Source organism: Pleurodeles waltl, chromosome 4_1 (genome assembly GCF_031143425.1).
Source record: "Pleurodeles waltl isolate 20211129_DDA chromosome 4_1, aPleWal1.hap1.20221129, whole genome shotgun sequence".
NCBI lineage: Eukaryota > Metazoa > Chordata > Amphibia > Caudata > Salamandridae > Pleurodeles > Pleurodeles waltl.
The window spans coordinates 316,399,046-316,414,083 of NC_090442.1; the positions used below are offsets into that span (position 1 = coordinate 316,399,046).

Here is a 15,038-nt window from a genome sequence, read left to right on the forward strand (position 1 = left end):
AGGCAGTAGTGCTTGGTAAAAGTGTGCAGAGATGCCCACGTTGCTGCCTGACAAATATCCAGCTAATGCTATAGTAGCAGCAGTATCTCTGGTGGAGTGAGCTTGCAAACCTTCAGGGGGTTGCTTTTTAGCCAGAGCGTAGCACATTTTGATGCATAAGAGTACCCATCTTGAAATGGTCCTCTTCTGCACCGCCTTCCCCTTCTTAGCACCCACATATCCCACAAAGAGTTGATCGTCCACCCGGAAGTCTTTGGTACGACCAAAATGGAACGGCACTGCTCGTTTTGGGTCCAGACAATGGAGTCTCTCCTCTTCATGAGAGGGATGTGGGGTGCATAAAAGGTAGGCAATGTGATGGACTGTCCGACATGGAAGAGTGTCACTACCTTGGGTAGAAAAGAAGCCCTTGTGCGAAGCATCACTTTGTCAGGGTGTATGGCAAGAAAAGGTGACTTAGATGACAGAGCCTGGAGTTCACTAACTCTGCGGGCAGAAGTAATGGCAACTAGAAAGACAGTCTTAGGGGACAGTTGTGAAGCGGTTCAAACGGGGTACACATAAGGTAGGTTAAGACCAGGTTGAGATCCCATTGGGGCATGATGAATGGGATAGGAAGAAAAAGATGTGTGAGGCCTTGAAGAAACCTCATAACTATGGGAGATTTAAATAAGGAAGGCTGATCGGGTAACCTGAAGAAGGCAGATATAGCAGAGAGATATCCCAAGGTGGAACCCTGCTGGGCAAAGGAAAGAATAAAGGGAGGGACCTGAGAGAAAGGAGCAGATAGAGGATTGACAGAATTGCTGATGTACCATACCACAAATTTCTTCCAACGACAGGCATATACAGTTTTGGTTGAGGGATGCCTGGCTGCCCAGATAACGTCACAGACTTCGGGTGGCAAGTCGAAAGACGTCAACTGTCACCACTCGATCTCCATGCAAGAAGTCGCAGAGTTGACAGGTTCGGGTGGAGGACCTTCCCTTGCTGCTGCGACAGAAGATCCTCCCGAAGAGGCAGTCTGATCGGAGGAGCTATGGGCATGTTCAAGAGCTCGGGATACCAGACTCTCTGTGCCTAGTCCAGAGCCACCAGTATTACTTGGGCCCGGTCTTGCCTGATCTTCTTCAGATCGATTCCCCAGGCGAGGACCTTTAACAAGAGAGCTGGACTTTAATGCTGGTATAGCCCACCTATGGAGGGCTATAAGGCTATTAGAACATTCTGCCACTAGAAAGCAGAATGTTCGATTAAATAAAACAAAGGCGTCATTGATCTAGAGGGGATTAAAATCCTCTTGAGCTCTGTGGGGGCCTTTGTTCACAGCAACAGCTGTGACCAACACTAGAATGTTGAAGCTCCGGGCTTCTACTGGCCATTAGAAACCCGGAGCAATCCATTGTTTTCAACGGTGCTCCCAACATTCCAAAGATCTAATAACTCCTTACCTATGCATTTGTGACACCCTTCCTGGGTCTCCTTGCATATGTTGACAGTAACAGACCAGCTCTGATGAGGTACTACCCGTTAGGATATGCTCATGAAACCAGCTCCACAGAGTAGGAAGTGAAGGGGTGGCAAGGGGCATGCTAAGTGGCAGAGAGACGTTTGATCTCCCCAGTGGAAAGACTGAGCAGCATGGAGAATGCACATGACCTAGAGTGCCTGCTTCTAAGCACTACCAGAAGACACCAAATAGAGGCCAGAGTCTGAAAGATGAAGAGCAGAGGCATAACAATAACAGTGCTATGACCAGTCTGACTCTGAGCCAGCAGAAAGCCGAGCTCCCTGCAGCAAATCTGTGGGGTGGTGAGAAAAATACACTTCGTTGGTGTGGTGGGGCAGCTTGGGTTCTTGTGATAGCATGGGATGGGGAAAAACAGGTGTGCATGATTCCTGAGCTTCTCTGTTTACTACAAGTGTAAAGCATCCCCAGTTTGTTTGCACAGTTTCACAGTGATTTCTGCTAAGCACCTGCCGAGTTCAGGTACAGCTGCGAGCATGATGTGAAATGAGAGCATGAGCGCGATTAAGTGCTACCAAACCATGAGCTTTCAGAACTCGATATTTAGGTTGCAGAATACCAACTTTTCTATTCTTAAAAGTCACATACAGCAAGCTGAAATCTTATGCAAAACATTTCATTAGGTGGCCCTGAACAGGAGCCTATTTACCTTGTGCTGGAGAGGTAGGCACATGCTCAGTGCCATGTCTCCATAGGCCTTGCACAGGGGTGTAACTTAGTTAGATTTAGGGGGAGTGAATCTCAAATTTCCCAGCAAAAAAACTGTGGGCTACAGGGTAGAGTGGTGAGATGACCCAGATTACGGATATACTGTTTCCATGAGGTAGAGCATCAGTACTGATTTGCTGTAAGTGGGCCTCTGTCTAGAGTAGCACAGTGGGAGAACAATTATGGGTTTGAATGCTACCCGAGCAATTGCCACTGGTTGGACTATGTACAGGCATTAATTCCATCACCTTTTGGGTGTTCGCATGTCAGTAGTATGCCTGGAAAATTTGTGAATGGCACAGCTTACCTGGCTTATTTCTGCCTATGTTTGTGAATTCCAAGAATTAGTAAATTTGCACCCATTCAAGAAGTGCGTCAGTGGGTGCAGCTTTTTGGTAAACCAATCACACTATATATTTAAGTTCTGATGCAAAAAAATGAACAAGTTAAAATCTTTTAATGGAATGAGAACATTGAGAAAAACAACAGGCATAGCAGACTTGACTCAGTGCCCCCAAACTCAACTGCCAAAATAGGAATGCATTTGAGGGGCATCACATGCCAAACCCCGCCCCCCCCCCCCAAAGCTACAACCCTACCTGTCCCAACTTGGCCTGTAGTTCTCCCTGGGAACTCATGACCACGATCATGTACAATACAAAGGCCTGTGGCGCCTGCCTTGGGAATGAGTTTGATAAGTATTTTCACTGCACACACACACACACTTCTTTGTATGTGATACAAGAAGCCTTGATGGTAGAGCTGTCAGATGAGTGCAGGTCTCCATGTTTCTAGTCCTGCCCTTTTACAAATCATTTTATCACGTGACTGTCGGTCACACGTACTAAGCCCGAGTTACAAATAGAACAGGGTGCACAGGCAAATTAATATGGCAAATCATGCCAATGGTTTTTCTGTAAGAGTCAGTGTACAAGCCGAGCATGCAAACATTTAACATGTATTTTGTGCAAGAAACATAATGTAAAGTATATTATATGATATGAATCTCTTCAAATTAAACAAACTGTATTTCATTAACCTGCTGAAGTGTGTTTGACCTAAATACATCATATTACGACTTCATCAAGAGACATTTAACAAACAACGTCATTAGTGAACTAAAAGGCAAGTCTGCAGTCATGCACACCCTACACATGGCCTAGATTCTTACTATAGATAGAGCAACATTATAGTCTATTAATTCAAACATAAGAGATGCATGTACTGCGCTTATTCAGCACTCAAGTATTTAAAAGTGTGGCCATATGTGATATTAAAGAAAGAGGCTCTGTGAAATAAAATATTTACCTAGGATCATGCAGTTGGGACACGCAAGGAAGCTAGTATTTATCCCAGGTTATCTGGTTTCACATTTTGAAATTCAGCCACCAGTCTGTCCTTCTGCCATTTACTTTAAATGTGACTATTTTCTTTCCTTCTTGGCTCACATGAGAAAAATAACAAAGAGACAGCAGCCCCAACTCAGGACCCCCAGAACCAACTACCAATCCAAGAATTCCTTTATTTGGGGAGTGTCACACCCTGGACACCCCTCTCTGAAGCTACGCCCATGGCCATGCAAGCTATAGATGAAGACCTGGATCGGCCACTTGCTGAAGACCAATCTAAGAATTTGGGGAGTGTCACACCCCAAACACCCCTCTCTGAAGCTACGCCCATGGCCATGCAATCTATAGCTGAAGGCCTGGCTTGGCCACTTGCAGAAGAGAGGATTCAATGGCAAGGACTGATATGTCCTCAGATAGACTTAGGGCCTGGTTTATAGTTTGGCGGATGGGGTTACTGGGGCACAAACGTGACATATATCCTGTCTGCATATTGCGATGTGAATAGGATAGAATGGAATTGTGATATGGCAGACAGGATATCTGTCACATTTGTGGCGGAGTAATCCCATCCGCCAAATTCTAAATCCGGCCCTTAGTCATCTAAAACTGATTTACGATCTGGTGCCAAGCCTGTGCTTCAGACACCATCAGGATGAGGGCAGGAACCGGCCTCTCAACACGCTGTGCTGGAACTGGAAAGAAGTACATATAATTGAGTGCTGAAGCTGTGAATTCTTTAGCTGCAAGGAGAGGGAGGGATCAGCCACTCCAGATAAGCATTTAATAAAGGCTGCCCATCACCTCAAATTGGCTGTGTTGATCAGCCATGTGTCACTGTTTTTAACAGAGGAAGAGAGCGGACAGGGTGTTGGGTGTAGCAACCCACTTCAGGAAACAGTTCAATGCACAGCTTAATTAGATCAGCTTTGTAAGCTCGGCCAAGTGTAGCCCTTACGGAACAATTTCAGGCACTGCGGTAATGCGGGACATTGCCCTAAGTTAAGCCTGTCTGTTCATTGCCATTGCTACCTTAAAAAGTTTGAGGGATTACCATGACCTGGATTGCTCCTTCTGGCGGGTGGTCAGCCACCCAAATTATCAATCCAATTTCTAAATATGATGAATTTTTTAGAGTTTTTTTTAAAGTAAATTGCAGTGCAATCAGCACACGCCAGCCTACTCACTTTGAAACAAGAGAATTTAAATGTGGGTCTGTATAGACATCACTTCCAACAACAGACAGCAGAGGCTGTAGGGGTGGATAAAGCAGTGGTGGCTGCCTTTTATGAAGGCTTGAGAGAAAAACTGAAATATGCTTTCCCATCTATGGTTAATCAATAGACCAATACCTCCGCCCTGATAGATTAAATGCTTCAGGTGGACACTCAGTTACAGGGGTCCATCGGAATATGTTAAGGATGTAAAAGAAGAGACAACCATACAAGTGGGCTCAGCAAGAAAAGACCTTTCAGTGAAAGCAATGGAAAGTCGTCAAAAGAATAACCTATGTACTGTAGAACTATGGCCATTTTATCATTAGTGTCCTAGTTTGCAGGGAAACAAATAATATTTTCCTTAGGAGGCAGATCTAACGCAAGCTGAACGAATAATTCAGTCAATCACTGACTAATCACAATTTTTCCTACAGATCCTGTTGGAGACTCCTGCAGGACTGCTGATGTTGAATGCTCTGGTAAACTCAGGAGCATCAAGTTTCTTCTTAGATCCAACATTTCAAGTCCAGCATCATATACCATGTTGACCGAAAAACATATCCATGGAAGATAAGGGCATAGATGGCACCTCCCTGACTTCAGGCCCAGTTGAAGAAGGGACTGTAGGAAGCTGGCTTGGTGTGTGGTGGACACCCATGGTGTTGGCACCTTATACCAGGTCCAGGCAACCCCTATTAGTGAATGAAGGCAGTGTCTAGGGAGCTAGGTATGCTCCCTAGAAACATAATGTAAAGTAAACATAATGTAAACTGTCTTCACTGGGATCCTTCTAACCAGGACCACAGTGATTGTGCTCTTTCCCTCCAAATGTGGTCCCCTTGGACCTTTGTGCACTTCACAATTGGCATACTGGTGTCCAGTTATAAGTCCCTAGTATATGGTACTTAGGTACCCAGGGAATTGGGACACCCGGGGCTCCCCCAGGGGCTGCATCATGTATTATGCCGCCCGTGCAACATTTGACTGCAGGCCTGCCATTGCAGCCTGCATGAAAAGGTGCATGCACCCTTTCACCACAGGTCAGTACACCAGGTCACTCTAAGTTACCCCTGTGGTAGGCCCTTCCAGCCCAAAGGGCAGGGTGCAGGTCCCTGTGTGTGAGGGTCCCAAGTACCATATACTAGGGACTTATAACTGGACACCAGTATGCCAATTGTGAAGTGCACAAAGGTCTAAGGGGACCACCTTTGGAGGGAGAGAGCACAATCACTGGGGTCCTGGTTAGCAGGATCCCAGTGAAGACAGTTTAAGCACACTGATAGCAGGCAAAAAGTGGGGGAACCATGCCAAAAAGAGTGACTTTCTTACACGGACATTATCAGCAGTGATGAGTAGCCTTTGTGTATTTAAATTCTTTCAATTTTATTAACTTGCCTTCCTCTCCTGCGGCTCTGGTACACCGTGGTTATGATGCCATAGCCCAGTTAATGATTGAAAGACTCACAGTGTCTCTCTTGTCATAAAGTATTGTTGGCAGAAATGTTATCCAAGACCCATGGAGACATGAGTGCACTTGCTTTGCATTACAAAATCTCTCAGGAGAACGGATACGAAAAGGAGAAGGACATAGAGGAACTCCTTACTGCTGCATATTTCGACTTTGCCAATGTGTTTGGCTAGAAACAGCAGAAACACTTCCACCCCACTTGGAGTATGATTGTGCAGTTAACTTAATTCCTGCCACCTCAGTTCCTCATGGAAGAATGCACCACCTAACAATCAACAAGGATGGAGTTCTGAAACAGTACCTAGAAGAAAATCTCATCAACAGGTTCATCAGTCATTCAACGTTATCCACAGGGAGCACTTCTTCTTCATTCCAAAAGCAAAAGGAGACTACTAGCTGTGTATAGACTCAATTCTAGAACAGTTTGGCATAATTTCCCAATCCCTGATTTTGGACCAAACATAATGAGCTAAAGTCTTTTTTACATTAGACCTAAGAGGAGAGTACAATGTAATGTGAATTGAGAGTGAGACAAATGGAAAACCACTTTCAATACACAGTTGTCCCACTATGAGTATTTAGTAATGCCTCCCCGGCATGTCACTATTTCAGGATTGACATCTTCCAAGAACCTCCTAGAGACTTTTATAGTAGTATGGCTCGATCACATCCTCATTTATTTGGATAGCATTCAGCATTACAGAAGCCATGTAAAGGAGATGCTTTCTAGACTAGGACAGCAGCTACTATATGTGAAACTTGAAAAAATGCGTTTTTAAAGTTTCTGAAATTAGCTTCTTGGGGTTCTGAATTTTAGCTGACAGTATGAGTATAGATGACTCCAAAGTGCAAGCCATCCTAGATTGACAAAGATTTATTGGTTTTGCCAATTTCTAAAGACAATTTATTCAAGACGTTTCTACGATTGTGAAACCCATTGTTGAACTTACAAAGACAGGGGTTACATTTCACTGGGGTAGAGAGGAAGAGACTGCCTTTGCCCTGAAGAAGATTGCATGGTACTGCAGCACTTTGGGGGTTGGAGCTTGAGCGGCGGGTACAGCGGGAGAACAATGATTCATGCATAAGAATTAAACAAACAAAAAAGAAATATCACAGTGTGGGTTGGGTGTCACACAGTCACCTGATTCCAATCACAGAGATGATGCTAGACCTCTGATTCCACCTGGAGGAGCAAATGTAACAAGTAATAACAACTTAAATTCACCCGCTGCTTTGGAGGGGAAGGAGGGTTGGGATAAGACAAGGAAAAAAGATGGACTTGCATCACAGGATCTGCTCTGCTGGCTTGTGACACTGCAGAAGAGGATCTGTGCTTCCTGGACCTTAGTGTGTGGATGCGGGTGCGGTGCACCTGAAACAACAAAAGTAGTTTACTAACAGACTTTAGCATAGGGTTCGTAACAGTTATTAACATCAATAACACTTACATGTTTCATCATAGAGTTAGACTTGAGAGCACAAACAAATTCAAAAGGTAACGCCAGAGTTTTCTGGCACACCATAGACTGTTCAGATATACCAAAGTTAAGTACAAAGGTTCAAGAATCACAATAATTTGCTCAGAGCCTTTTCAAGTTCTGAATACAAGGATCTTGTCGAAAATACAAACATGAAGGCTTTAGATCAGAGTCAAATTAAGTTTGGAGCACTCATGAGGTATTGTGTTGGGAGCGCTAGGATTTTCAAACCGTTGACACACATTAAGTCCATATTCCAAGAACGGGTTGAATCTCCTTAAAAGAACTCGATTATAGACAACACTCAAACTGAACTTTAAATTAGTGCGCACTAACCTGGGATGCAGTACTTATCCTAGAAGTAGGTTCTTCTACAGGAATCCGGAGGAAGGCCAACGGCTGAATGAGCAAGGAGTTACAAGAGGAGGTTGAATCGTAGCTCAGGATGTGAAAGCACTGGAGATGTGGACAAAGACAGGATCATGGGATCACAGAAAGGCTTGGAAGACTAAAGCACTGGAGATTCTGGGTGACTCAGAAGGTGAGTGCAGGGAAGATGCTTATGCAAGACTGGAATGAGGCCAAACACCAACTCTGCGTTTTGATGAGTTTATATACCTGATGGGAAGACTGTTCCAAAAAGGCATGTGGCTTATGTGGAGAAGCTGGAAAGTTCCAATGGAAACCTGGGAGAAAACATGTGTCAATCTAACTGATGTTACCCCTTGCAGGTGCAGGTGCAAACAAAGGTTGGAAATCAATTAACCAACGGCAAGGCCCAAAAGTCAAAAGGTCACACTAGTTGGCGCAAATAACCAAGCCTGTGGAAAAATACCTTTAATGGTCAGATGCAACAGGTAAAGGCAGATGGGGCTATTAATAGGAAGCATGTGATACTCAAGCAGGCTTGTTACCAGGAAAAGCAACAGTACAGGAGATTGAAGGGGGTGAAGAGCTCTGGAAGGGACACATGGGTTTGTAGGAAGCCCTAAGGTGCCAGTGGGAAAAGGCAACATGAGCCCTGAGTGCAAACCCCAGAGAACAGAGGGCACAAGAGGGGTTGGTGACATTGGGCATCCGTAAGGGATCGGTTCCACAGGGGAAGGGTGCAGCAGGGCTGGGCCTAGGGCTGCACACAGGCGTAGGCCTTTGGCCTTGTGCAACAAGAGGTTGGCCACCCATGGTGGGTTGGGCAAAGAGCCTGTTCAGAGGCCAGGCCCTGCAGCTAACCTTCTGCTGCACACAGAAGGCTGTGTCTAGCGAGTATTGGCCACTCATAGAGGAGGGGTTGCCTCAGGGCCTAGATAGAAAAAAGGCTCTGCAGCCCAGCCCGCTTCTCACGGCTTCTAGGGGTTGGCCCTCTGCCCTGAGTGACTTGTTGGCTACTCCATGGACCACTGAGGGGCACTGTATGTCTCTCATTGTGCATCACACCCGCTGGACCAGATACCACAGGTTAGTGCTACTCATCAGATGTTGTTCTTGGGTTATGACAGGATGATAATGTCAAATCAAATAGTTTTCAACCTATGAGATGGCCCTGAGGATGCACAGGATCCGGGGGGAGGATTGGGGCCCAAGTCCCTGGAAACACATGCCTACAGTGGGTAGTGATACACTGCTCACATTAAAGGTATGGCACTGGATGAGGTACAGCCCCACGAAAGCCTTTCTTTTTAGTAAGTTTGGGCTCACCTAGAGATGTACTGCATTAAATTTAGGGCAGCCAGAAGCTGCCAAACAAGTCCTGGGTGGATTTCTGTGATTTTTCCAGTAAGGCACTGAGTGGTCGGGTGAGGGCAGTAAGGTGACTGACTTCAATGGACCTGAATTCGGAGGAGCACATGCTCAGTACTTGCTTCACAGAGTTGCACTAACAATTAACTGACATCCAGCTCACTTCACCTAGGGAGCTTGCCTAGGAGGCAGAACTCTTGGTTAGCATCACCGTGTCCATAAATCTGGGATCCCTAAAAGGTTGGACAAAAAAGGGTGGGCAAGGTCCTTGACAGAAAAAAGAAGGGGGGAGACAAAAATAAAAATAAAGAGTTCTCTAAAACAGTTCTCGGGAAGGACACCCCATACCAACCTGACTACAAGAAGAATGGGTTCTCTGAAAATAAGCCAGGGAAGCTAAATCCCAAATGCGATAGATATGGACAAATCAAGGGATACACCAAATGCCCCAAATGCCCAACAGCAGAGGCCCCTACTTACTGGTGGGCAGACACCAGAGTTAGGCAGTGTAGCACTTGGGGAAGACGTTGTCCCTGTTAGCATGGGGGTAGTGCAGAGGTTACCCTAGTGGCAAGGAGATGGCGCCCTTCCCCTTCCTAGGCAACAGGTTTATCCTGATCTTAGTGGACCCAGCCACTAGGTACCCAGAGGACTTACCTCTAAGGACTGAGACTGAACTTGTAGTGAGCAGGGCCCAATGGGGATTTTTACCCAAGTTGGTTGCCCAAAGATTATGGCCCTCATTCTGACCTTGGCAGTCTTTTCGCAAGACCGCCGAGTTACCGCCGCGGTAAAGACCGCCGACCGCGGCGGTATGCCGCTGCGCGTATTCCGACCGCTGGGAGCGTTCCGCCGGAATACCGCCAGCAGCCACACTGGCGGTCGGCGGGAAAGTGGAGACTGGTCAACCTCCACCGCCACGCCAGCAGAACACCGCCCCCAGAATTACGACCCACATTTCTGTGTGGCGGTCTTCTGTTGGCGGTCTTCTGTTGGCGGTCACGTCCCTATGGCTCCCGTCGCCTCCCGGAGGACCAACGCACAAGGTAAGTTGATCGTCCGTGAGGGGAGGGGGTGGGGGGGTGTTGTGTGATGTGTGCGTGCATGGGGGTGTGCGTGTGAGTGTGTAGAGGGGGTGTGTGAGTGCGTGCATGCGGGCGGGGATTGCTGCTGTGCCTATGGGCAATGTGTGTAGTTCGGCGGGTGCGCATGTCGGCATGTATGTGTGCGGGTATGTGTCCCCGTTGTGTATGTGTGTGTGTAGGGGGTGTGAATATGTGCATGTTGGGGGTGTGTGCATGTCGGGGTGCGTGTATGTGCATGTCGGGGTGGGGGTGGGGAGGGGGTTCGTACCACCTCTGGGGGGTGGCAGGGGGGTGGAGGGTGTGGGGGGAGGACTCGGGGGGGCAGTGGGGGGTGGGGGAGACCCCTATCAGTGCCAGGGAAGGAATTCCCTGGCCCCGATAGTGCCTACCGCCATGGTTCGCATGGCGGTTCCCGAACGCAAGAAACCGCGGCGGTAAGCAGGGTCATGATAGCGTTGGCGGTCTTGGGTCGACCGCCGGACCGGAGTGCGCAGACTCCAGCCCGTCGGTCATGACCGCCGTGGCTGTCGGAGTGGGGAAGTGGCAGTCGGTCGCGGCGGGGACCGCCGCGGTCAGAATGCCATTTTTAATACCGCCGGTCTGTTCGCGGTCCGACCGCCGCCTCTCCGCCGACCGCCAAGGTCAGAATGAGGGCCTATGTGTCTGAGAGGGGCACCAACTTCATGTTTGCATGCATAAAATCAATGTGGGAAGAGTGTTGGGTAACAAATAAGTTCTCCACATCCTATTACCCTCAGACCAATGGGCTTGTATACAGGGTAAACAAGATCCTCAAAGGCATAATTACAGATTTTTCAGAGCCTATGAGGCAGAAGTGGTACATCCTCTTGCATACCTTCTTCTTGCCTATAGGGATGTGCCACAGAAAGGAGTTGGGTTCAGTTCCTTTTAATTCCTGTATCCCACCCTCTTAGGGTTCTCTCAGTCTTGTAAAGGAGGGATGAGAATAAGCGCCCAAGAATCCCAACCAGAATGTAGTTCTTCATGTTAGCTCTCATGACTTAGATGAAGAGCTTCTGTAAGATGGCTACTGAGAACCTGGAAGTCAGGCAGGAGGTAATAAAGCTATTGGCATGACCCAAAGGCCAATCTAGTGGAGTTTCAACCTGGCACAAAAAGGTTCAGTGATTGAATCAGTGAAGCCCAGGGCCCTACAAGACTGCTTGTCTGGGGCTTATGAGGTGAAAGAGAGAAAGGTGAAGTTTACCTACATGGTGGACCTCAAGACCCCCAGGAGCCCTTTAAGGGTCTTGCTTGTCAATCACCTCAGCCCCACTATAAGAGTCTGAGGTCACCATGCTCCTGGTGACAGATGATGAAGCAGAGGAGAGTGAACCTCATCTTGACTTCCTATCTTGTAAGGAGCAGGATGGGTCTGTGGGAGGTGTCAGTCAGTCCTCTATCATGGCCCAAGAGCAGCAGAGAGACTGCCATCACTTTCTGGGGCAGTTTGCCTTCCTATTCTCACTAGCTCCGGGCCTCACTCATCTATCTACCCATAATATTGATACTGAGGTCAGCATGCCGGTGAATAATATGATTTACAGGCTATCAGACAAGGAGGAAGTCTCCAAGATGCTGGAGTTAGGGGTGATTGAGCATTCCAATAGTCTTTGGTCTAGGCCAGTGGTGCTGGTCCCCAAAGCCGCCCCAGCAGGCCCCGTCTCTGAAATCAGGTACTGTGTGGACACACAAAGACTGATGCTCACCCCATCTCTAGAGGTGATGAGCTCATAGATAAGTTGGAAGCTGCCAAGCTCCTAGGTACCTTTGATTTAAACTTTTGGTATTGGCAGATTGCCTTTAACTTGAGTGGGCTAAGGAAAGGTCTGCATTGTCCACCCCAGAGGGTTACTTTCAATTCAGGGTGAGGTCCTTTGGGTTAAAGTATACCCTTGCCACCTTCCAGAGGTTAATTAACAGGGTCCAGGCTGAGATGGAGGCTTTCAGTCCTGCCAGCCTGGATGACATTGCAGTCTTTGGCCCAGTTGGTAGGAACACCTATCCACCTCCAGGAGGTGCTTCAGGTCCTGCAGCAGGCAGGCTTGACTGTCATGACCAGCAAGTGTGAGATAGGGCAGGGATCTGTGGTCTACCTGGGACACCAATTGGGTGGGAACAAGGTGCAGCCATTCCAAGCCAGGATTTATACTCTCCTGGCTTGGAAACACCCACCCCCAGGACACACACTGAGGTTAGGTTTTCCTAAGCCTTACCGGATACTACAGCAGGTTTGTCATGGGCTAGGGCACAATTGGTGCCCCCTTGACTGAGCTGACTTCAAGAAAGCAGCTCATGAAGGTGATCTGGACCAAGACCTGGCGGGAAGTCTTTGACATCCTGAGGGAGACCTTCTGTATAGCATCAGTACTCAAGGGCCATACCTGTCCAGAAGTTTACTGTCCAGACAGACACCTCAGAGCACACCATAAGAGCTGTGCTCTCACAGCTAAATGAAGAGGGCCTAGACCAAACAGTAGCCGTCATCAGCAGGAGGGTACAGTTGAGAGAACAAGAGGTGGAGTGCAATTGAGAGGGAGGCTTTTGCTGTGGTCTGGATACTGAAGAAGTTGAGACTATACTTGTTTGGGACATATTTCCGGATTCATACAGACCACAGAGCACTGAGATGGCAAATGCAAATGAGGGGTGAGAATTCCAAAATGTTGAGGTGGTCCGTCTTCCCTAATGGACTTTTACAGTGGAACGCCATCCTGGGAATGACCACTCCATTGCTGATGGTCTTTTCAGGGTCTTTCGCCTTAGTGATGAGCACTCCCATAAGGGTGGGTAGTTCTTCCTACTTTCAGTTGGGAGGGAAACCTGACATTCTTGGTGTGGTCTTCCACAAAACGTTTTTCCTACACTCCTCCTGTTTTCTGAAATGTGTTTTTGTTGGAGCTAGGACTAATCAAACATCTCAATCAATAACCCAGTTTCTTACTATAAATATGGCTACACAAGGTTCAGTTTTTTTGTAAGTTACACACATGATTTTTGATTGTTTTTCCCTTCTTTTCCCATCCTATGTTTTAAACTAATTCTGTTTCTTTATGTATTGTAATGTTTTTATTGTAATGCATTGTGATGTAAATAATCTAACACCATGTCAGTCATATATACGTTTATCTCAGCTAGATTCTCTGCTCAATTGTTTGGTATTTGTTTGGGTCTCAGGTGGAATCCTGAAGAACGCATTACTCCAGATGAAGCACTGCAGCATGCATGGATACAGAGCGCCAAGGTGCGGAAGATAAAACCAAAGACAAATGCGACAAAAACATTAAAAGATGCATCTTTTCAATCGGCAGCAAAAAACAAAGATATTGGACTTCACACAGTAAAGGCAGGTAGTGTGGTTTTGTTTTGGATGTTCAAGTAACTTATATTTGTAAGAGATTTTGAAATATAAGTAAAGCACATCTTGAAATGATTCTGGTAAATATTTAGAATTGGGAGACATGGTGGTCTATTCAAAATGTGCGTGTGTGGACGATGGTATGACAGCAGAGTTATTATTAAGGTGCCAAAGTCACGAAGAGATAAACACCCGTCTTTATGTGATGTATTAGCATTGCAGGGCTGCGAGTTCAGCGCTCCGTGCAGGACGAAGTACAGGGTGTGTGATTTGTAATTTCGTTAGCATTGGCTCCCACCTCGGAAGTGGATAGAATGATGCAAGCTAGTTCCCAGGCCTTTACCTTGTCGATTTCAGAGGACTTTCATCTGAAATCATGTTCTCGTTCATTTCCATACTAATAGTGCAATAGTGGTGGTGGTCTATGTCGATGCACAAAGAGATCAGGATTGTCCACAGCAGTGACTCGTGTCCTAACTGGCAAAGGATTAGTCCAGGCCAGGTGATCAGCACAATGTGAATCCGGGGTGCACAGAATATGCGTTAGGCTGGACATCCGACCAGTTTTTACGCATGAGATGCATATGGGAACAAGTTTAGCTTTCACACACCAACCAGAATCACTTTGTGAATTCTGATATGCCTCTTTTTGGGTTTCACTGCAGACTGTTTTAGCTATCTCTCAAAACCCGCAAACACCTGACACTAACACACAAACATACAAGACCCTTACAATGTGTACACCAAACTACGTACAAAGAGGGGCTTTGGGTGATACATCTTCAGCCATTTCCTTTTTCGTATAGGCCGCCTTCAGACATGTGCGTGATGGACTGTCCTTCTGTGTTGGATAGCTCCCTAGCATTTGCCTCATGGCCATTGTGCTGTAGGTGAAGCAAAGTTTTCCCTGTGTAAAAAGGTTGAGGATGTGGCCCTTTTCGAGTGGCTTTGAAGTAAAGCATATTTTATCACAGCTCTGAGGCCACAAGAACTCATCCGCCATCATATACTGATGCGTCCGTTTGTATGGTGGATCAAGCTCGCCCACATGCAACCATTTCACAAGCGCGGCAACCAGTGCTTAATTTG

General features: G+C 46.8%; 1 protein-coding gene across 1 annotated transcript in view; it reads left to right on the forward strand.

The window, feature by feature from the left end:
- Positions 1–15,038, forward strand: part of DYRK4 (dual specificity tyrosine phosphorylation regulated kinase 4) — a 1,116,119-nt gene that overhangs the window by 953,310 nt on the left and 147,771 nt on the right. Inside the window, exon 12 of the mRNA XM_069230054.1 lies at positions 13,769–13,941. Coding sequence (XP_069086155.1) covers positions 13,769–13,941 — 173 coding nt within the window. The remainder of the gene's footprint in view (positions 1–13,768; positions 13,942–15,038) is intronic.